This window comes from Branchiostoma belcheri, unplaced genomic scaffold (genome assembly GCF_001625305.1).
Source record: "Branchiostoma belcheri isolate BF01 breed outbred unplaced genomic scaffold, Haploidv18h27 scaffold78, whole genome shotgun sequence".
Classification (NCBI taxonomy): Eukaryota; Metazoa; Chordata; class Leptocardii; order Amphioxiformes; family Branchiostomatidae; genus Branchiostoma; species Branchiostoma belcheri.
Window position 1 is genome coordinate 931,226 of NW_017804442.1, and position 23,612 is coordinate 954,837.

At 41.0% G+C, this 23,612-nt stretch overlaps 1 protein-coding gene across 3 annotated transcripts in view; it reads left to right on the forward strand.

Moving 5' to 3' along the window:
• Window positions 1-23,612, forward strand: part of LOC109485738 (sodium- and chloride-dependent glycine transporter 2-like) — a 38,604-nt gene that overhangs the window by 9,534 nt on the left and 5,458 nt on the right. The window contains exons 1-11 of one of the 3 annotated variants that reach the window (XM_019789413.1): window positions 1,712-1,889; window positions 15,923-16,130; window positions 18,042-18,173; window positions 18,768-18,938; window positions 19,645-19,696; window positions 20,121-20,253; window positions 21,014-21,148; window positions 21,673-21,776; window positions 22,163-22,287; window positions 22,753-22,865; window positions 23,323-23,454. In XM_019789413.1, the coding sequence (XP_019644972.1) occupies window positions 1,830-1,889; window positions 15,923-16,130; window positions 18,042-18,173; window positions 18,768-18,938; window positions 19,645-19,696; window positions 20,121-20,253; window positions 21,014-21,148; window positions 21,673-21,776; window positions 22,163-22,287; window positions 22,753-22,865; window positions 23,323-23,454 (1,365 nt within the window). In that variant the 5' untranslated portion in view covers window positions 1,712-1,829. Of the gene's footprint in view, window positions 1-1,711; window positions 1,890-14,845; window positions 14,990-15,922; window positions 16,131-18,041; window positions 18,174-18,767; window positions 18,939-19,644; window positions 19,697-20,120; window positions 20,254-21,013; window positions 21,149-21,672; window positions 21,777-22,162; window positions 22,288-22,752; window positions 22,866-23,322; window positions 23,455-23,612 lie in introns of those variants that run through there. The other 2 variants (XM_019789414.1, XM_019789411.1) reach the window with 2 other exon arrangements.

Here is a 23,612-nt window from a genome sequence, read left to right on the forward strand (position 1 = left end):
GCGGCAAAATGTTTTCTCCCAGCAGACAAACTCCTCTGGCATGTTGTCTCTCTATTTGGCCAATTTCTACTAGCTCTTTCGAGTCGCCTCCCGAAGCCTGGTAGAGGCTACTTTTGTTAATCTCCAAGCAGATCATACGGTGGCAAGGCAGTATCTAGTATCCAGAGGAGTGTCCATTGGACAATGGCCGGCTATTAAATGGATACTGCCTGCCCAATTTTGATACTGTCTTTTGCGACCACCGAAAGATCTGCTTGGAGATTATGCTTTTGTAACGATTCACTTCCTCATTTCACTATTAGAATAAGAAAGACGCGCTATAAAATGTTGCAAAAAATATGCGTAAAACTTAGCCTGGGTACCATCCTACTTGTATGCCGGGGCTCCCACACTCGCTTCCCTAAGGAAGCGAGTGTGGGAGCCCCGGCATACAAGTAGAATGGTACCCAGGCTAGCTACGTAAAACTCAGATACTGAGCTGCATCCTTGCATCTGCTTGGGTATTGTTTCTGACTCACTCGTGCAGTTTTGGCGACGCCTCCCTTTGAAAAGGACGTTCCTAGCTTTGAAAAACTTACTTTTAGCGAAAATTTAGGTCTTTTTCCACACCTTAAGTACAGTTTCTGCCGGATGCTTGGGCGTTTGCGATATTTTCTGGTGTGTTTTAGACACAGGTGCTAGTCAGTGATGTCGCAATCTTTTTTTTTTTTCATTCTGAGCTGAGACTGACAGGAGTTAACCAGGCATAACTCGTACGATCGAACGTGCTAGGTCAACATGGACGACGGCAGATGGCTCAGCAAAAAAAAAAAAAAAAAAAATTCTGAAGTTCCTTTTTTTTCTCGCCAGTTTGGTTTGATTTTACTGCATTAAATGGTTCTGTTTGCACTTTCACCTGCTTGAAAATAAAGCTAGAAAATAAATAAATAAACAAACAAATAAATGAAAGACAACAAACAGTTCGTTCGGAAGGCGCACCTACGATTGAACTTTCGACCTGTTGGAATAATTGGGTTCATTTAGTCTCCACCAGACTCCTTTTGCAGGCTGAATAAATCGTAGTAATCGGTCTAAAAAGGGTATTAATTGGCCAGAGAAGGTAGCCGGCCATCGAGGACCCAATCGGCCTGCATGCGCTACCTTCTCTGGCCAATTTATACCCTTTTTAGACCGATTTCTACGATTTATTCAGCCTGAAGAAGGAGTCTGGTGGAGACTAGGGTCATCAGTATTCACGGCGAATCAGTTGATTTGTGGACTGACTCAACCGCAAGCTAACAGCTATGCAGGCGCACAACAGGTCAATTTTCACAGCATTTCTAACCCTGTAATCACACAATTTCGCGGTTTTCAACACTTTCAACCACTTCGATATCGACTTGTTATCCAAAACGCACTTATTGTGGCGAATCACGTGGTATTTCGCGCCATAGTTTTCGCGCCATCGTGAAGGGTTCTAGAACACCCGCCTTAGGCCATATATGGGTAGACTGTTCCAAGTCGTAATTATTAGGGGGTGTAAACTTTTTTATGAGAGAAAACCTCACAAAAGCGTTTCTATTACAACATAAAAAGAATTGTGACAATATAATCATAATACGTCATGGAAAATTCCACTATCTTTTGCAAAAATCGCCGGCTTTGTTTACATTTCGAAGCCGTAAACAGTTACAAAACGAGCGCACACTCCCAAAACGCAGTGCAGTCGCCCGTCTCAGATTTCACCTGTTTGGAACAAAGGGCTCTTCATTCGTAAATAACGCCAGATACCCTTGAGGTGAGCTGAGAAAAGGTCGACTGAAGACTAGATCTCTTCGAAGATACGAAAAATGGACAACCCGGGGCTTCAAGCAGGCGAGGCCGGTAACTACAACGCTACTAACGAACCGGTGAGGCGAACGCGTGTGTTCTTTTGAGGGTCGCTGCTTGGGCCTTGAGTAGTTGTTTGGGTTTTCATGTTTAGAGCGGACAAAAGTTTGTGTGGATTACCTTTGCCGAATCTTTCCCACGGTTAGGACGGGTGTTTTTCGCAGACAAAGAAGCTAGCAATTATTTCGGCAGGCCAGGGTCAGAATGTGCGTAAATTGTGGGAAAATTTCGGGGATTTTTCTCTCGTTGCCCTTCGCAAACCGCCATGTTGTTCTTAAGTTACGCAGGTGTGACTAGAACGAATCAGTTCTTAATTAAGCCGTGCAGGTTTTTAACTTCTTGTTATGCAGTCTAAATCTCAAATCTGTGAAGTTGTTAGTACGCAATCGTCGGCAAAACGTACTTGATTGGAGAAGTTGCACGGTTGAAGAACTACGCGGCATTTCGCTGAAAGCCGCATATTTGTGACCTGACAAAATCCGACACCTAACACCTACCGACATACCGGGGTGCAGGTACTACAAACCATATCGCACCTTTCCCACACTTCTCAAAGATTACGAATATATTCTTCATGAAATCAAGAACTTAATCGTTGCTTATTGAGCCCCGCAATCGTAGCTACGAAGCCGTGTTAAAATTAGAAGAAAGTTTAGAGGAATTTTGGGGGGTGGATTTTTCGGCCAGGATTGACCCGCCCTGATCGTGAGTTTAGCTTTACCAGCATTTTCAGGTGCGTATGTGCTATATTAGCCCGCGGGTATGCGACTAAACCTGTTGTTTTATCTGGTCTATCAGACACAGACAACTTGCCCGCATCGTAACAAAGTTTATATATTAACCAGAAGCCGGATTGGCGCGAAGTTTGTGGCAAAAACGTGTCGCTGTGGCGATGGCGGGAGGTTATTTTGCTACTTTGTTGTAACCCGAGTCGGTAACCTGATACCCCACCTAGGTCGCCACGCCCGGTGTTCGACTCGTCTTTTATTTACGCTTTTTTTTCTTCCCTTTTTTGCGCGTCTTGTGTCAGTATTCCCGCCGCAAATTTGTTTAGAGGTGTAGAAAAAGTTTGTCCAACTACTGGAATTGGTTGTGAGCCAACACAAAGTCGGTAGCAGCGTCCAAACTGTTGGATAAATAGCGAGTTGTGTGCTTAAGGGTACCCGGGCCCCGCCCGCAGTTTCAACAACTACAGAAAAGAAACGACTCTTAAGGTTATTTTAACCGTCTGAAATTGTCCAGAATGTGACATAGACAAAGTTTGCTTGAAGACACTTGTTTCAGTGATTGTTTAAAAAGTGACATAGCTGCTTCAAAACAAAATGTAACAAAAAAACAACAAAGCACAAGTTGTTTTCTACTTATCAAGTAATTCCAGTACTTAAGAGCTACTTAAGTCTTCATTCCTTTTCAATTTCATAGTAGCCTTGCTCTTTGTCTACATGAGCATTGTAAGAAACTTATTCAGGGCTTAAAAGACTGGGTGCATGTGCACCTTAGTGCAGGTAAACTTGGGGCTGTACAGGTATTTCGGATGTCTACCTGCATGGCTGCACCTAACCTGCACTAGTCCATAACTAATTTCATATATACATGTAGGTGTATGTGGATCTTTATTTGCTGCATTGACTGTTACCACCTATGAAGTATAAAAGAAATCTGAACAGTTCTTAGTACGATTCATACCTCCTTGAATCTGAGTGGTGCAGGTAAAATTTATCTGGTGCAGGTAATTTTCAATGTTCCCTGCACCAGTGGTATGCAGAACAAAGCATTTTGAGCTCTGATTTCGTAAGATTTAAAGGTTTGAACGCTTTGGGGAAGGCAAGCGCTGACTGTGCATAATTTGTTTTCCACCTTATTTAACCCATACAGCAAAGAGTATACACTATCCTTGGTCAGGTGAGAGGTTACGCCGCAGAATGTGAAAAATCTGCTGACATGTTTGTTTGTTGTGGGAATTCAAGTTGCCATGGCGATGTCATGTTTTTACAGTGATTCAAGGACAAAGTTCACTGACCTCACACTCGGCGACTGGTGTCGTATTACGAAGAATTGCATCACACCATTTTATCTATAGGATAAGAAGAAAAGATTCATAGTAATTAACCTTCCTCTTGCTACCTAACTTGATAGCCAATGCAAATATGCTGCCAAACGCTACCTTAGCAGGCTGAAGGTTAACGAAGATATGCTGGTGCATAAAAAGACTGATGAAAGATCGAAGCTTCTGACCATAAACTATAATTCTTGTCCATTTTTATGAAAAGTTTACTGTATGTAGAATTTTCTTTCTTTCTTTCTTTATTGGCAATGACAACAAATCAATACACAGGTTATCAGGGCAGTGGAAACTGGTATTAGATAACCCACAAATAAAAACGTGGAGACAAACATCAAATAAAGAAAAAGACCTGAAAAGACTTTTATCAAAAGTGTAGTTTAATGGACTGTTCCTCCTGTTTGAAATCCAAGAACCAAGAAATTGAATTAGTACGGCCTAAGCATGAATGCACAATTTACAGATGCATACGGATCAGGCCAGATTAGGCACCACCATTTGGCTAATTAAACTCTCAAAAAGCTGCCTTATCTTTTGTGTTTATCGAACTGGGTAAGAATAGTCGTTAGATTAACTCTACTGAAATATAAAGGAGGTAATTTGCTGAGTTTATTATTGGGAAATACTGTGATATAAACTTACTCATTAACAAGTGTAAGTCTATTCACATTCTAATCATCTGATTTGGCTGTAGGAGGTTTTTTTTGCAGTACAAGTATGAAGGAGTCTACATGCCTGTTTTCTGTAAGGCATAGGCAAACTATTTATTTCAATCTCGCATAATTTGTACAGAAAACTATCATAAGTTCCCGTGATTCAGAGGGAGGTGGCCAAATTTTACGCTACAGTGTCCTAAATATATTACATGTAGCCAGTACACTTGAGTTTACCATCAAGTGTTGTTGGGACCCCCCATGTAGAACCTCTATTTAGGAAATCTGCCAAGTTTCTGACAGCATTTTGGCTACTAATCCAAGCATGACCCTATGAAAGGTTATTGCTCAACAATGTATAAGTAATTTCCAGTTAAGAGCACTACTTTTCCTTGGTTCACTTAACTTCAGACAACGTTTTATTTGTTTGGCTCCTCTTGAAGTAAGAAATATGCGTCACTTTAGGTGCAATAATATAGAAGTAAATTGTACCTTTGTATTTTAACTTCAAGTTTTGTATAAGATCATACAAGAATCTTCTGCCATTATTAACGATAAGTAATGATAATAAGTCTATACCTTGGAAGACTTGTTTTGTATAAGATCGTATGAGAAGCTACTATTATAATAAACAGTTATTAACAATAATTAGTTCAACTCTAGTCTTCTGAGAACACATACGTCACAAAGTGCCTCGTTATGGTCATGACTAATTATGACTACGCCCAGTTTTGGCAATGAAAGCAGTAAGACGACTAATCCTGATCAGGGTTCGAAATACTAAATTTCTGCATACCTGCACCAGCGCAGGTAACATTTGAAATAACCTGCACCAGACAAGTTTTACCTGCACCAGCCTCCTTTCAATCTTTCTGAAAAACATGAGGAATGTTCTTAATTCTGGTGATCCATAGTTTGACACAAGATAATACTTTTGGACTGCGGTCTGGTAGACATCAGAAATACCTACACAGCTCCAATTTTACAAGCACTAACCCACACGTGCAGGTGACATTTCGAGCCCTGATGGTGAAAAAAGGGGTTTGGCATGGGTTTGGCGTGGGTTTGGCCAGCATTTCATTTGTGCAACTGATCTGGGAGGATTTAGACAGAGTTTATGATGGCTTATTCAAATGTACCAGGCTCTGAGGTATGTAGGTTCATTAAAGCCTCTACCAGTCTTCGGGAGGCAGCTGGAAAGAGTAGAAATCTCTACTGGAAAGAACAGTTTACCACTCTCGGGTGCGGCAAACTGTGCTCTCCAGCAGACCAACTCCCCTGGCATGCTATCTCTTCATTTTGCCAATTTCTATTCTTTCCAGCCGCCTCCCAAAGTCTTGTAGAGGCTAGGGTCATGATTTAACATTTAATGTAAGTTACAGAGTGTTGTCAGAGAGTTGGACAGTGATATTGCCGCTTTTCAAAGGTTTATTGCGTAGGAATCTTATCAATTTTATCATCTTGTGTACGTGACATTTTACGCTGGCCGTGATTCTGTGTTTTAGTACAAATTGGCATTTGTGAACTTGAATTCAGCACTTTTGAATCAGTAGAGACCTGAAAAATGTGTTAGAAAGCATTGTGGTGTTTGACTATGGGAAAAAAGCTGGAAAAGAACTACAAAGTTAATGAAAATTTGTGTCTCGATCAGACTATATTCCCTCCCCAAAACTGGTTGTACTTTTCCTCAGTTTTATCTTCTGGCTGTAAAACCATAAATTGGGACCAATTCCAGCCTAATGTCTCCATGTACTTGCTTTAAATTGTCAGTAGTCAATCCTGTATGAGAACCATTATGGGAGCACATGTGCCAATGTGATAACTTTTTGGTGGTCTCCTTGATAATTTTTCCCATTGACACACAACTGAAAAAGTGTCCACACAGAACCGATTTTCTCCAAGGACAGTGCTCTTTTGGCCAGTTTTGACCATGCCATAATTTGAGCTGACCCTGCTGTCCTTGTAACAGGCCCATTACATGTCCCACCCCTTTAACTAAGCTTAAGTGGAGCATTAATATTGTGTTTGTCATTTTAATGGCCGGAAGAGGGTTGGGCGTCATGTAGCCAGCGAGAGTAGTCTGTCAAGATTTGGAAGTCACTCAAGTGCGAATGTGAACTGTGACCTTGCTTTTGTAGGTGGGATTCTGCTATTCAGGTGCTCCACACAAATGATATCCAAATGTTCAAGATATTCTACTAATTTCTAAAGAAAGCACTGTTAACACTTTTTTTTTCCATGACTGTGTCATTTTCCGGGTACTAATGTTATTAGATTTGACGTTGTAATATGCACAAGAATACCGGTCAGGCCAATCAAATCTGGTCTATGTGGACAGGTGGTCACTTTGGACAGGCTTTTTAGTGCTCGTGCAATTGTTAATGAGAAAATTTGTCTAAGGGGACCGCCAAAAAGTGGCAACATTGGCCAGGTGGTCCTTATGTAGAAGTGGTCACTTGTACAAGTTTTGTCAAGTTTCACTATATATCAATGGCCAGGTGGTCCTTATGTACAGGTGGTCACCAGTACAGGTTTGACTGTAAAGGCAAAGAAAAACTACAGTAACTGCTAGTTTCACTGCCTAGACTGGACCTTTGATGTCTTTAGTTGTCATCTTAACAAACACAGGTGTGGCCAGGTAGTGCCAGGCAGGTGTGCAGGGCGTGACATCTGTTGACCCTGTCTGTTTGGGTTGTCAGTAGGGTCTGAACGGTCGAAGGAAAATATTAGTGCTGCGTCAGCGGTGTCAGTTACATCGATCCAGTCAGGTCAAAGTAAATAGGAACAATCTTGCAAGGCAATCAGAGATGGCAGGCTTCGCCCCCCTTACCCATACTGCTGTAACATTGGGGTTGAAGCACGACTTGGGTTTGCATGATTACCGGATGTCAGGGGTTTTCCTGTTTCTACCCGCTCCTATTTGTTTCACTGCTTTGTGATCCTTCCAGTTACATTCTGTGTGGGAACTGTAAATAATTTCATCAGGTCGGTAAACAACTGAATAGCAAAGCCCTTTTTATTTGGCTCGTGAAAAATAAATGGTTGTGATAAAAGAACTTTGCTATTCTGTATATTCTTGGAAGTTTGGACAAACACACACAGATATGCACAAACGGACAGACAAGCCAGGAAATGATATGTTTCTGCCTTTTTCTGTTGCTTTTTTTCTGTTTGGATAGATCCATCATATCGATGGCTATCGAGAGTGAAGTTTGTTTACATGTGGTCAACTTGGTAGCAAATCTATATTGTCCAAACTAACATTTACTTTGTGTAAGGGCTACTAAAGTGACCAACTCGATAAAAAAGGGGCAGTTTTTCCAAACCGAGTCTTGCTGTACGTAGTGTCCGAAAACAGTTGTAATAGACTCAAATCTATATCGTCCCAAGTAACATTTGAGGAGTAAGTGTACAGTCTAAGTTGAGATGTAAGTTTACATATGGTCAACTTAGTAGCAAATCTACATTGTCCCAACTAACATTTACTTTTGAGTACTTAGGGCTACCGAAGTGACCAACTCAATAAAAAGGGGCGTTTTCTCCAAACCCAGTCTTGCTGTAGTGTCTGAAATTGGTCGTAACACACTCGAAGTGTTTTACGACTTAGTTATAGAGTTAAAACTTTGATCCAACACAAGAAGGATACATTCCTGACATCATCATGTTTCTGACTTCAGGAGAGTCAGCAAGTGCATCAAACATCTGACGAAGGTTGATGAGATCCACTGAAAATTTATCGTGAATTTCCTTCTTGTGTTGAAACAAAGGGGGCCCGCAAGTCCTTTTCCATAGTGTAATCGGCCATTTTAATTCTACGAAGAGCGTAGACGGGCCCTCTAATTCAACGTAGAGCATCACATTTTGTGTAGAGCGTATTTGCCGTTTTGACAACGTAATGCGTTGTAGCCACTTGGAGTTTATCACAAAGTTTAATGGAGAGGTTTCCGAATTCAGCGTAGAGCGTTGTCGCCCCCCCCCCTGCAGGCCCCCGAACAAAGTTTGAACTGTATAACTGTGGATTCTACCGACACAGACGAGCTTTCACTCGAAGTGTTTTACGACATGTTTGTTCAGGGTTGGACCCTCCCAGCATTGTTTCTGCTCGATGACCTGAAAACTTTGGCGCCGCAAAATGGGGCACTCGAGGTCGTTCCACCCTCGAAACGACCCAGATACAACCTTTGATAAGTTGTAAGCCTGTCAGAGTGACCTGTGAAAGACCCGGATTGAGTCCGGCAATTGGGTCAAAAAGATCAGACACAATTACAACAAAACCAGTTTTCTGCAATTCAGCTAGTAATATCAGGAAAATGACTCATTGAGATACTGTAAAGTTTGAAAATCTTAAGATTATAAAAAAGAAAAGGAGCTTTTGTCAAAAAGATCAGACACAATTATACAACGAAACCAGTTTTCTGCAATTCAGCTAATATTAACAGGAAGATGACTCATTGAGATACTGTAAAGTTTGAAAATCTTAAGATTATAAAAAAGAAAAGGAGCTTTTGTCAAAAAGATCAGACACAATTACAACGAAACCAGTTTTCTGTAATTCAGTTAATATTAGCAGGAGATGACTCATTGAGATACTGTAAAGTTTGAAAATCTTAAGATTTTAAAAAAGAAAAGGAGCTTTTGTGCTTTTAAAGCGTTGGAATGCGAATGTTTACTTGGGTCTTTTCAGTGTCTGCCTTCGAAAGTGGTGGTCGGTTCACTTTGTGATCTAATCTTTGGGTTCTTCCCTTCCTATCTAATACCTGTATCTACTATCAAAAAGTTGTTCACGGTTTCAGACTTTAGCCTCCATAGCATGCCAAAAACTGGGGGTTTTGGAGGTCTTCAGGGTCTTTGGGAGCTTTTGTGTGCTATTTTCTGATTGCATATAGTCACAACATAGCTGGCCTGCATGGTTGAATTACCCCCGTTTTTTGCTAAGCAGAAAACAGCCGAAGACCACCAAACCCCCAGATCTATAAGCCTGCTACGGAGGCTAAGAAGACTTTAAGTTAGTGTTTTATCAGTTGTTGCCATTGAGGTTCTTCATGAATATCTCAGCCAGCTATTAAGTATCATGTCTGTAAATTTGATTGAGCGTTTTTTCCCCATTGACTCAAGCATAAAGAATCCTGTCTCTTGTGGCCACCTGTTAATGCATGGGAGTAAGGCAGAGAGATAGTGGTTTACATACTTCCCTGAAGCCATGTGAACTGTTCTGTCCGTTTTTGATGGAGGGTTGTTCTTTTGTTCTCGAACTTTTCAGTTAGACAGGTAGACATTTTAATTCTGAACACGTAAAGTCCTGTCTGCCCTCAGAAACCAGCTAAACTGTCAGGCACAGTGTCTTGCCCCAAGGGCTGGCAAGTAACAATGGAAAAGAGTAACAAACAACATGGCACAATACAGGCCGAAAACAGCCCTGAAGCCATGTGAACCTAGCCTCCGTAGCAGGCTTATAGAACTGGGGGTTTGGTGGTCTTCGGCTGTTTTCTGATTAGCCCAGTTTTAAAAATGGGGGTAATTCAACCAGGCCGGCTATGTTGTCTAAAGTAACTATATGCAATCAGAAAATAGCACATAAAAGTTCCCAAAGACCCTGAAGACCCCCAGTTTTTGGCATGCTATGGAGGCTAATTTTTCTCCCCATTGACCCAAGCATTAAGAATTCTGTCTGAATATTGGCCACCTGTTAATAGAGCTGGCTGGAAGTACCTGACAGAGGAGAGCAAGGGGCCAGTACCTTGCCTGTGCATATAGGCAGGTAGGAGTCAGTAGAGGCAGTGGTTTACGTTCTGCCCTGAAGCCATGTGAACTGTCCTGTCCGTTTTGATGGAGGGTTGTTCTGGTATGTAGACCCTGTAGGGAGTTCATCAATCTCACATAATCACCCCATAAAGATGTTATCTCCACTATGAGGCCCTCCCACAGCTCACCCACCTGCTGAGTCACTGAATACATACAAGTCCTGACTGCCCTCAGAAACCAGCTAAGGCCATACCAATTTAAATTGTTGGTTCTTGGATTCGGCTCTTCATTTTTTTCTGATTTGTAAAAAAAAGTTCTGGTTCTGAATCAGCTTATATTTTGCCCCCAACCACTGAGGAAAGCTCACTCAGGCAAAACCAAGTCAGATGGGTGTTTCTAGGCTGAAAGATAAAATGCTCACATGATAATGATATTCAACAACATCATGATAGGAAAGTTTGTACATTTGTACCTTGGTACATTTTTGTAACTGCTGAGTCACTGCAAGCATCTAACTTGCAGGCAAAACCAAGCCAGATTGTTATTTCTCAGGGTAAAAGATAAAATGTGCACCAGATAAGATGCTTTCTAATTCCAGCCCTCCATTTTTATATTGTTCGCTTGCTAAATTTTCACTCTAGTAAGACTACAAGAACCAAGGAACTACATTGGCATGGCCTATAAAGGTAAACAGGTGGAGATTACCCAGTACATGTAGGAACCTGGAGTGTTTCAAAGGAAGACATTAGCAATTACACAGACAATCATTAATCTATGTCCCTGTAGACAAAACGAATCCAACTAATGACAGTTGTCTTTTGTTTCAACTCCTGCCCACCTGAGGGGCTGATTTGCATGTCTTAAGTCTTTGCATTTCTTTTGTTCTTCTTCTAGCAAATGTCATGGGAGAACGAATAGGTGGTTTCTCGGAAATGCGGGAATCTTGAATTAATTTCTTCAGCAATTCTCAACCAAATGAAAGCTTATTAGGCAGGTTAATCACAGAACTAAATACCTTCTATAATAGCTCGATTAAGGATGTTAAGTTTTATTCTATCCCCTTTTTTGTACTATGTTGTATAGTTGTTGCCATACATTGTACCTCATACAATTGTGCAATAAAGTTCTACTGTAAATTAGGAATGCTGTAGACTTGCATTGACATTCGCCTGAATGTAAAAGCTAGCCAGTATTTGAACAGTAAGTCAATTATACTGCCTCAAAGTAGCAAGACTTATGAAGTCTCTGGCTCAGGATATTGTAAATAACTGCTTCGTTCCAGAGAGATTCTGTCTGCTTTATTCATTACCAACAGTCTTAATTAAAAATTTAAGAATGCTGTAGAATTGCATGGTCATTTAGCATGAATGTAAAACCAGGCCAGTATTTGAACAGTAAGTCAAATACACGGCCTCAAAGTAGCAAGACTTAATAAGTCTCTGGCTCAGGATATTGTAAATAACTGCTTCGTTCCAGAGAGATTCTGTCTGCTTTATTCATTACCAACAGTCTTAATTAAGAAGGCTGTAGAATTGCATGGTCATTAGCATGAATTTGATGCAGCATAGCAGGGCAGTATTTGAACAGTAAGTCAAATAAACGGCCTCAAATTAGCAAGACTTATGAGGTCTGTGGCTGAGGATATTCACAGTAAATAACAGCGATTCGCTCCAAAAAATTCCGTCTGTTGTATTTGCAGTGGCCGTATTTAATGGAGTTTTGCTTGTGTTCTAGAAACGCTTGCTTTGCTAGGGGTACATTTCTGAAGCATCCGGGTGGCTACGCTTGGTGTAAGCATGAATGGGAACGATCGTTACGAACGAGTGGTCACGAATTGAAGTATTCGACATCGTTTTGAGCAGTTTGATTAGGCGGATATGGTTGACCCCCTTTGCTACAATGATTGTCAAAGCTCCTGTTTGATTTCTGCCAAGATGTGATTAAAGAAATGACAGATTGTGATTTTTTAATCTTTAATTGGAGCACGGAGCCACTAAGTTGAAACAGGTGAAATCTTAAAGTACATTCAATTTGATACTGGAAAGGACTTGAGACAAATAATTTGAGACAAGAATCTTGTAATAATTTTTTAGAAATCATCCTAACATCTTTTGGGACACTTAAAAATGACAGAATAACGAAGAAATTCTGACAAACAAAACTTCAAAAAGACCCTGAATGCTATAAAAACACTGTAACTTGCCCTGCAAAGTGGCTCCTATAATAAAAGACATCCTGACCATGCAAGAATCTGTACCTGTTGCTGTTTTGGACGGAAATAAAAAAGGAATTTATGAGCTTTTTGAAGTGGAGTTTTACAGCTTTGTGTATTTGTTCTGACCGAAGTGAAGGAGCCCCCTCCCACTTTCTAAACGGAAGTGGAGTTTGGAGTGTTTGCCGAGCTCTAACTTTCTGTTGTTGATGTAACATTTCTTGAATGTTTTTGTATCATTTTCATGGCATTTCCTGGTCTATAGTCTGGTACGTATTAAAGGAAAAGCCGTCCTTTGTTGTAACTGTTTTATTCTATAGAAAAAGAAGTTTGAAACAAGTACAATGTGTTTTTACATGGTCCATTGGCTGGTAAACCTACCTGCACACTGGTAGGTTTAGAGCTGAAATCGGCCAGATGTTGTTGTTCAAGCAATTTGCATGCCACTTATAGAAAAGATAATACACTGATAAGGATAGGATGGTAAGCCAGGGTCTACTGTACAATATTGTCCTTTGTATTTGACTGAAAGAGTATGACTTTTCCCGGGACAATCAGATGTATATACTGTACATAACACCTGTCCTCATTGTTAACAGTGGGAGATTAGCCTGGGTGCCAGACTGTTGCCAGGGGCAGTATACATACCAGCTCCTCAAGGGCTAGCCTGGGTGCCAGACTATTGCCAGCCTAGAACCAGCATAAAAGAGCTAGCTAACTGTGCTCCAGGGCTTAGCCTGGATGCCAGACTGTTGCCAGGCCAGTATACAGGCCAGCTCCTACATAGGGCTAGCCTGGGTGCCAGGCTGTTGCCAGGGCCAGTATACAGGCTAGCTCCTCAGCTCCAGGGCTTAGCCTGGGTGCCAGACTGTTGCCAGGGTCAGTATACAGGCTAGCTCCTCGGCTCCAGGGCTAGCCTGCCGGTGTCAGACTGTTGCCAGGGCCAGTATATGGGCTAGCTCCTTGGCTCCAGGGCCAACACATCTTTTGTTAGGAGTAGATATGGGAGTAGATAAGACTGTGACCGCACGGGCGGTCAAGACATATGGTCTTCATTAACAGGAATAAAGTACCTCCGGCCATGTGGCAGGAGTCAGTCTAGAGTGAGATCTCGTCTTGTGCAGTTCTCTGACAGCTCGGCTCACCACGCTAGTCTCGGCTACCCTACACTTTTACCACAAACCCCCTCAGTGAGACCCTGAATCTAAATATGGGCTGGCCTGTGTATTGGCCCTGGTAGCCAGGCTAGTGGATGATTAGCCTTTTGGTGAAAAGTAAACTTGGTGAGGTTAAAAAATGTTGATTGGATCTAATGGTGTTCAAAGGAACACTCGGGTGATTTGAGACCCAAACTCACGCTACTCGCACTAGCGTGGGATTGCTTTGAAGTTCAGACAAGCGTAGATGTTGTTTTCGATGCACCCAACCAGCATAACAGGTGTCAGTGACCTCACAGGTAGCGGGCCGTTCCATTGCAAAGAGGGCCCTTCTTGTGAACAATAAATTCAGTAGTAACTGTTTTCCCCTTAGTTTCCTATCCTAGCACGAAATGTTGGTTTCTTACAAAATTCTTTCCCTTCATTTTTTGTTGGAAATACCTTTGAAGTATTATAAATTAGCACGCAACCCCCCTCTCCACACACAAAAGTTTGAATGGACTAGTCCAATAGAGATGCAAATCACTGACCTTGGCACCTGCCCAAGAATGTACCGGACTGGTCCATTTTCCTGTAGGGGTGAAGGTTGATCGAAGTTAAAATTCTTTATGACTATGCAAATGATAACATTTTCATAGCAGCATTACCATAATCAAGAAATAATTTATGGACAAGTTGCTTTTCATTTCAACATAGTGGCTACATTATTTAGATTTTATATTAGAAGGAAGTTGCAGGTCAGAATACAAGCATTGTTGCTAAGATACACTTTTGGGGAATTTGAGACTCAGGGTTTTCTTTCCTTTCAAAAATCATTAAGAAGTTCCCAGGCATTTATACTGGCAGTTCTAATGGAACCTATTGGTTCTCATTCAGTTCAATAGTATAGAGTGCTTGATATGCTTGGGAGAGAAACATCTATGAAAGAAAACCAAAATTAAACTTGGAAAGTTGGAAACGAAATTCATTCCCAATCATCTTACAGAAATTCAATTATAATTTGTGTTACGGTTTTCGTTCGTCTATCTGTACCCAGGAACGACTTATTAACTTGATGTGGCCATAACGTGATAAACAACGTACTTCCTGTACCCTTCCTATTATGCATGTGAAAGCCTTTAGAATAAAACAAACACACCCACGTATCCACGTTGGTGTTCGTGATCACGAAACTTGAGGTGAAGGGCTCCTTTCACCTGGAAAAACAGGTGTCGCAGGTGTTTTCAACGTCGCAGAAATGGATTTTCCGGACGAGAACGATGTTTCCTTGTTAACTGCCGAACGATTGGCAAAGGTGGGACTCTCGTATCTTGCCTCAGGAGGACTGTAAGACATCACAACATCTTCGAAAGTGAAAATGTTTTTGTGTAATTGTACCTGGCCCAACCATCAAGCAAGCAGATACTGGTCTTATAATTAATATTTCTTCTAGTAAGTCACTGACCGAGTAATATGTTTGAACGGTTGGCAAAGGTTACACAGTCGGCACCTTGCCTACAAGGCTGATTCTTCTGTCTACAAGGTGTATATTTGTAAATAAGATAGTCACCACATCATTGAAAGTGAAAGTGCTTAAAAGAACTTGGTGGGTGGTATTTTTGTGTGATTTCTTGAGGCCACAATGCACTTGGCCCAAGGAAGGAAAGACTGCTTGTGGATCGCAGGGTTGAGGGTTCGAATCCTGGTGTACGTATCCTTGAGCAGTTCTAAACTCGATTTGCCACCTAATCTGTTGGTGTCAATGTTCCATGGGGGTTTCATGCTTCAGAGCTATGTTTTGGGGAGAACATATTTGAAAACTAGAAACTGGATGTCATCGATTACTGTGCACCTTAAACGAGGCATTCTGCCAAAGTGTAGGTAGTGTACTGAACAGCTCTGCAATTTTACCAGAGAGTGCACTAACCTGCAAATGCAGGTGGTATTTCCAACCATGTAGTGTGATATAATCTGACCAATTTGAAGGTTTTCTAATCTTATTTTCCATCTTTCTGCAGTACACGATTCATGATGGAAGGTTGACTAAGAACTGAGCTTTTTCAGCTTGTAACTTGTACCATTTAACTCTGAAGTTTTAAAACCCTTTGTTTTCTCCTTGTATAATCTTCCACAGTACACTGACCGTAGTGGGTCATTTAGTGGAAGGAATTAGCTTGTTGTTATAATCACCAGTGATTATTGTGATGTGAAAACTAAAAATTCTAACCTTCCTGCCATTTTTCCGCAGTACACGAGCCGAGATGGGAAGTGGAAGGACAGCTACGACCCTGAGCCGAACGCCGTCAGCCAGATGGACCTGGTCGACGATGGGGATGAGAACAAGGAGCGCGGGAACTGGTCCAACAAGGCCGACTACATTCTCTCTTGTATCGGCTACGCTGTCGGACTCGGCAACGTCTGGAGGTTCCCCTACCTCGCCTTCGAGAATGGCGGAGGTGAGTCCTTTTTTTTTCTTTATTTACTTCAATTTTCACCTGAAAACAAGGCTCATACTGGTCCAACAAGGCCGACTACATCCTCTCCTGTATCGGCTATGCTGTGGGGCTCGGCAATGTCTGGAGGTTCCCCTACCTCGCCTTCGAGAATGGAGCAGGTAAGACGTTGGCATCTCTTTGCTTTTGTCCACTGGTTAAAGGTTTTTATGGACTTGTTGAGAAGACTTTATAGTTGACGTCATCAAGTAAAGCTGTTAAATCATTGTCTTTCAAACCTGCCAAAGCTGCCAGGTTTACCAGCTTAAGCATTCATAAGGAATCTGATTACTACACAAAGTTTTGATCATGACTGATAAACAATCAACCTAGGCCCACATGTCCCAATGAAGATGACAGACGGTCATCAAAACGTCGCTTCATGTGAAACAGGTGGTTGTGAATAAAGTCAAGAACTTTGCTCTTAAGAGATCTATTCCATAGTATCATGTAGCTTGTTACACTCAGGCTTTTATATGCAGTTGTTGTTCGTACAATGATGGAATTTTTTCACAAAATATCATCAGCCATCTGTTAATGTTATACCTCAAAGTATAAGCTATACGAAGTTAGGAGCCTTTGTCCAGAGTACTCAGTGTTAAGTCCTGATGATTAAATCTAGTTGCTTTTTAAATTCCTCTTTCTTGCCTATGTAAAACTTTCTTGGTTCAGAAAAAAAATTTCAACCCATTGTTGTTGTGCCTCGGTAACACAAAGTTTTGCAACCAAGTAATTTGATGCTGGGGAACCAGAAGAATGAGTCAAACCATAGTTGTGTGACCTGAGGTCACTCTGCATAGTTGTTCTTCACACGTGTTGCCCGAAGGCATGAGTCAAAAGTTCACAATGTTGCAGTTGTCTGAATCAAACAATATTTGCACTAGTCTTGTGCAGCTTTCTCGAGCGGAAATGCCAACAATAAAAGTCATGCTGCAGAACCAACCCGTGTGCATAAATTGATCTTTTTTTTAAAACTTTACCATCAAACATGTCAGACATCGCGAAAACTGGACATTTCACGAGAATTCTAGCTGGTAAACCTGAATTATGGCAGGTTCGAAACTCGTAAGGATGATTTAACAATTTTGCTTCTTGACGTCAGCTGACGTCTTTTCAAGTCTTTAAAATGTTACCCTTTAACAATGTACAAAAGCCAGATGCCAACATTGTCCTCTTAGGCCACGCCAATTTGATTTCTTGGTTAACGGATTTTTGAAGAAAAATAATGGAGCGGGCGGGCGAAAAAAATAAAAAAATAAAAAATAAAAACAGGCCTAGGCATCCTATTATGGCCCAAAATGGTACGATAGGAGCCATGAAGTCAGCATACCAGGCTGGTTCAAAATTTAAAAAATGAATTTTGAACTTTTAATGATACCACTGCATTGAAAAATGGAATAACTGTGTTTTCAACTGTTCAGGGCAAAATATGAGCATTTTGCAGTTGATTCTGAATTTTTATTTTTATTTTTATTTGCAAATCAGAAAAAAATGAAGTGGGCGAATCTGTTAACCAAGAAATTAAATTGGTGTGGCCTTAGGTACATGTACTTAATAAGTGACTGCATGCTTTTAAGTGCAAGCAATCCGGTCCAATTTGAGTTCAGAGACGCAGAAACTACTCGGGAAAAACAGAGCTTTTGTCAGTTCTTAAAATTGAATCTTGTTTGAGATAGTAAAAAAATGTAAGGAAAAATTGGGAAGAAGTAGACTACTTTTTGTGAACTAAAAGAGTAAATTAGTCAAGTCAAAGTTTATTGCACAATGACAAAGTAGCCCCACCCATATCTTTGCGCTTTTGTTTTTTGTAATAATTTTAAATGTGAAAAAGTAAAAACAATGGGTAAGAAAACTGAAATTACTTTCCCTCCCCAGGAGCGTTCTTGATCCCGTACATCGTGATGTTGGTGTTTGCCGGCCTCCCCATCTTCCTGCTCGAGACGTCGCTGGGACAATTCGCCAGCCAGGGACCTATCCGTATCTGGCGTTGCCTGCCGCTCTTCCAGGGTACGAAAAGTCAATTATTAACAATTAACAAATTAATTAATTTATTGATAATTATCGTATGATGTTCGTGTTCGCCAATCTTCCTGCCGCTCTTCCAGGGTACGACTGTTATCAGTGTTACTGTTAACGGTGTCAGCAGGGCTTAACATACACACCTGAGTAAAATTTAAGACTGCAAAGACAAATACATAGCATAGATATGAATCACATCCAAATGAAAAATTTGACCATAAAATTTTGATGCATAATACCAATTTGCAGACTGTAAGCCTGCAAAAACATTATATACATTACAACTTTTATAGCTTAACAGAATTCAGGTGAATTCTACATCAAAATTGTGCAGTTTCTTTTCGTTTAGATGTGATCAGTATCTTTAATACACTGTGGTTGCAGTACTAGTAATTGAATGCTATGAGAGCTAAGGATGAACCAAGAACACATTTCCAGTGTCTGTAGTGTAACTTGAGCTTTTGTGGTAAAGAGTGTCTGAAAATGTATGATAGGTTGTGTCCATTGTTTTAGGTTAATTGGTTACACTCACATTATTGTCTAAAAGGTGATATGTAATATGATATGTCTTGTTGTTTTTAGGTATCGGTTACACTCAGGTCATAGCGTCTGCGCTTGTGGGAATCTACTACAACTGCATCATCGCGTACACGCTCTTCTACCTGTTCTCGTCTTTCACCTCTGACCTCCCGTGGAGAACCTGCGACAACACGTGGAACACCGGGGACTGCGTCGACACAAACTCGCTCAAAAGTAAGTCATGCATTTTTTTGAAATTAAATTAAATACTTTTCAGTTATGGAACAGGATTGTCTGTCTGTTTTTAAATAACTGTATATTGCAATTTTGTAGATACCTTGTAGATTGTCCAGTGATTCTGTCAAGTATTGTACATGTTTTTGTATGTATATTTGTGAATGAATGCCAGTAAGACTAGCAGTGCACTCTGGGGCACACTGCTAATGCTTATTCTGAATAAAGTTTTAAGGTTTCAAAGGAAGGAACTCACCACAAATTTTTGGTCGATCTCGTCAACCTTCGTCAGATGTATGATGCACGGAAATAGTCTCCAATTATCTGTGTGAAGGGTGATACATTCTTTTGCATTACATTAAATTCTACATTAAAACAAACCATTGCCTGAAAGGTTAATAATGTTTGTAGAATTTGGATGATCAGTTGTAGCTTAGCACTATGTATAACTCAAGAGCCCATAGGTGGGTCAAAATCAAAGATTTGGACTCCCTAGTGGCTCTCCTTGGTACTGAAATCGATGTGTTGGCTGTGATATCTCCTTATAAAGCAATGAACAAGCTATGCTGCTTCTGTGCCGTCACATTATGCAGATGGAACACATGATTTGGCAAGCAGTGGATCAGAATTTTAGTAGCAGAACGTTTGTGGCCCAGTAAAGGGATGAAAATGCTGTTGTTGATCTGACCTTCCGTTGTTTTTCCAGACTGGACTGGGAACATTTCGGACCGAGTCAGCCCAAGTGAGGAATACTGGGAGTAAGTACTGAACAATTTCTTTGTTTCTTTGATACTTATTTTACATAGGGGGCCGAATCTAAAAAAAAAAAAATCTAGTTAAAAGGGAGAAAAAGTGACTTTCACTTAGTTAAAGTTTGTGGTTAGAAATTGTGGTTTGTATACAGTTTAATTCCATATTTTGACTGCCAATTTTGCATTCCTGTTCTTCCGTTATTGCATTGAAAATTTATGGACACACAAGCAAACAAACCCCCCGATCAACCTAAGGTTACTAGAATATAATAATACTTGTTTGCTTTTTTTTGGAATAGCTACATCCTGTATATCACTCCACTGTATTCAAATGTGGGCACAAAAGCAAGAAAACTAATCTAAATACCTCCGTATATGAAAAGTTTACTATTTTAGTTTACTAAATTTTCTTGTTTTCTCGTGTTTTTAGTCGGTACATGCTGTCGCGCTCCGCTGGCATTGGTGAGCCTGTGACGGTGAAGTGGCAGTTGGCTCTCTGCCTCCTCCTGGCCTGGATTGTTGTGTACTTCAGTCTCATCAAGGGCATCAAGTCTTCAGGAAAGGTTGGTATTCTTGGTCATGATGAAAAGTAGATACTACTCAAAACATCCGACAGTTTTCGCTAATGAAAAGTAGTGGACGCTACTTGAAATGTCTGACAGTTTCCAAAATCTATCCAGTTGCTTGATGTCTGCATGCTTATTGGGATCCTTGAATCACACTCCAGTTAATATTTGGGGTTTTGATTTGAGAATGTACACCGTCAAGGCTAGTGACTGCCTCTTCCAGAGAATAAATTCTGATTCAATAATTAGCAAAATTAAACTGTGTATGGCATGAATAGAAAACATCGGGAACTACCAGAAAGTCTTTTCAACCTGAGCGAGAAATACGCAGTTGATGAAAAACCCACTGCCCTTATGGCCTGAAAATGCTAGGGTGTTATACTTCTTTACCTTACCATCACTCACTCACTCACTCACTATCCAGGATTTGATAATACTGCTGCTGTTGTCCCTGCCACAGGGGTCGGCAGCAGTCGGTACTATCTGAGTAAGAAATGATTAATTGGTTGATGGATTGATCGATAGGTGGATTGTTAAAGATTGATAAAGGGTATTGATGGATTGATTGATTGATCTGGCCCTCCCAGGTTGTGAAATACTGAAACATCAAGACACACAATTATATATAGTGTTTATAAGCAACCAACTGCCCCTAAGAAGTGATATCATTTGCCTTTGCCTATTGTAAGAAATAATTGATAGATCGATAGACTGATTGATTGATTGATTAATACATTGCTTGATCTGCCCCTCCCAGGTTGTGTACTTCACGGCTACCTTCCCCTACGTTGTCCTCCTGATCCTGCTGATCCGCGGAGTCACGCTAGAGGGCGCTCTTGAGGGCATCAAGTTCTTCATCGTACCAAAGTGGTCCCAGATCGCAAACGCAAAGGTGGGTTCACCGTAACTTGGCCGTTATATTCCATGTACTTTTTTTTTACATGTGTTTATGGCACAATTGGTTACCTTGGTTGGTCCAAAATTGTGTCTTAATTTTGTTGTTATTGTCAAGGACTGTTAGTGCGCACAAAATGTATGTCGGAAATGTGAAATAATGATGCAAATATGTTGAATGAAAAGTGATACTTACTGTTGATGACATCAAGATTTTATATGATTTGGATATTTCAAAATTTTGCATAATAGCCCTTTGTTGTTGATTGATATCTCTAGTTCTGAAATCTGATAACCACAATTGCAGAAGCTTTTTTTCTGCAGTAATTTTAGCTATACAAATGCATGTCTCGGTACCTATATGTGCCTGTAACTTGTGCTGTATGGAAATGAACATGTTGCTGCAGTACCATTTTCAAACAGCAGGAGGCACTGCTGCATGGTGACTAGGTAACTGCAATTCACACACAAATCACTAGAGGTCACTGCTGCACTGCTAACCTATTGTTCCCTTGTCTGCAGGTATGGAAAGATGCTGCTGCCCAGATTTTCTTCTCCCTGTCGGCTGCATGGGGAGGACTGCTGACTCTGGCCTCCTATAACAAGTTCAAGAACAACACCATTCAGTAAGTATCTGCATTCCTCCGTGAATAGTTTCATCAGGTTGGTAAGACACTGAGTAAAGAGACAGTCACTCTTTTTACACAACCAAGTCTTTTATTCAGCCGGCGTTTCCGTGACTTTCTGTCACCTTCCTCAGGACTGGTTCACATTGCGTCGCAGCACAGGTGTCACTGCTTCAGATGCAGCTGGCATTGTAGATACATTTCCCTGTAATCCAATCACGCATACATGTATGTGTAGATATGTAAATATTGTACATTTGGGAATGCATCTGTGGCTGCGTCATTTGGTTGCCCATAAGCTCCTTGAGAGACTAAATTACTAATAATCCTTTTCTTAAAATCATTTTGCGTTGTGGCTTGACAGTTTGTTCTGTTTTGCTCCTCAGTGACGCGCTGATTGTGGCCTTGACCAACTGTGCAACGAGTGTGTTCGCCGGTTTTGTTATCTTCTCCATCCTCGGTCACATGGCTCTGAAACTGAACCTAACCGTGCCGGAAGTCGCAAAATCAGGTGAGATTAGTCTTTTTTTTCATACAAGTAGTTATGTTTAACTTCGCAGAAGGAAACATATTGTTTTTGCTCATAGTAAGTCTTCTTTTTTTCATAGTAGTTATGTTTACCTTCGCAGACAGAAACATACTGTTTTTGCTCCATTTCTTCTTCTCAGCGCTACAATATCGGGGAAGAGGGAATGTCTTTTCTACTTCTGTTTGGTTCTTGTTTCCTTTGAGTACTTCACTGTAAAATTGAAATAAAATTTCTTGGAAGAAAAAGATTTTTTTAATAGTATTATGAGTTCTCTGGTACTGACCTGGCCTGCGAATGTGAGCTATTATTCGCCAAAAAGCAGTGAGCTCTTAGTATCCATTTATGAATCAATGTGTCCTGAAAGTAAACCTTTATCTGACAGTGTATAGGAGATTCTACCAGGTTTTGGTCAGAAAATGTACTAAAAACCTTGTCCATCTTCTCCAGGTTTTGGCCTGGCGTTTGTAGCATATCCGGAGGCCCTGACTCTGCTGCCAGTCTCACCACTCTGGGCCATTATCTTCTTCCTCATGCTCTTCACCCTCGGATTGGACAGTCAGGTAAGCAAGCTTTTTCGAATTGGCCAATCACAAAGTGGTGCATTGATTCCCAGTCCTCTGATTGGGCGGTCGGGTAGGGACACTTTCAAATCTGCCAATCACAATGTGGTACAATCACATACCAGGGCACTGATTTTAATTAAGTTGTACCTTTTCACCCTGTCATTGGACAGTGAAGTAAGCACTTTTTCAAACTGGCCAATCACAAAGCAAATGCATTGATTCCCTGCCCTCTGATTGGGCAGTCAGGTAAAGACGCACTCAAATTGACCAATCGCTGACTGGTACATTTATAAAATCAGCCTGTCACAAAGCACTGACACTCATTAATGACTGTATGTTATACTTACATACAATGTTGTGTAAATCATTTTGTAACTGGTGGAAAGACAAAGTCTATTTAGTAATTAAAACTAAAACTGGATTAGAATATAATTTTTCTGAATCTTCTCCTCAGTTCACGATAGTGGAGACGGTTGCTACGGCGATCTGCGACGGCTGGCCGACGCTGTTGAGGCAGAAGAAATGGCTGGTGATGCTGACGATCTCCGTGTGCTGCTACCTGCTCGCCATGCCCTGCCTCACACATGTACGTATGCTGCTTCTTCTAATCTTTCCTCATAGTATGCATAGCATGCATAGCCCTAGCCCTTAAGCCCTTAAGCCCTTAAGCCCTAACCAAACCCCAACCCTAACCCTAACCCTAACTCTAACTCTAGCCCTAGCCCTAACCCTGGCCATGCCCTG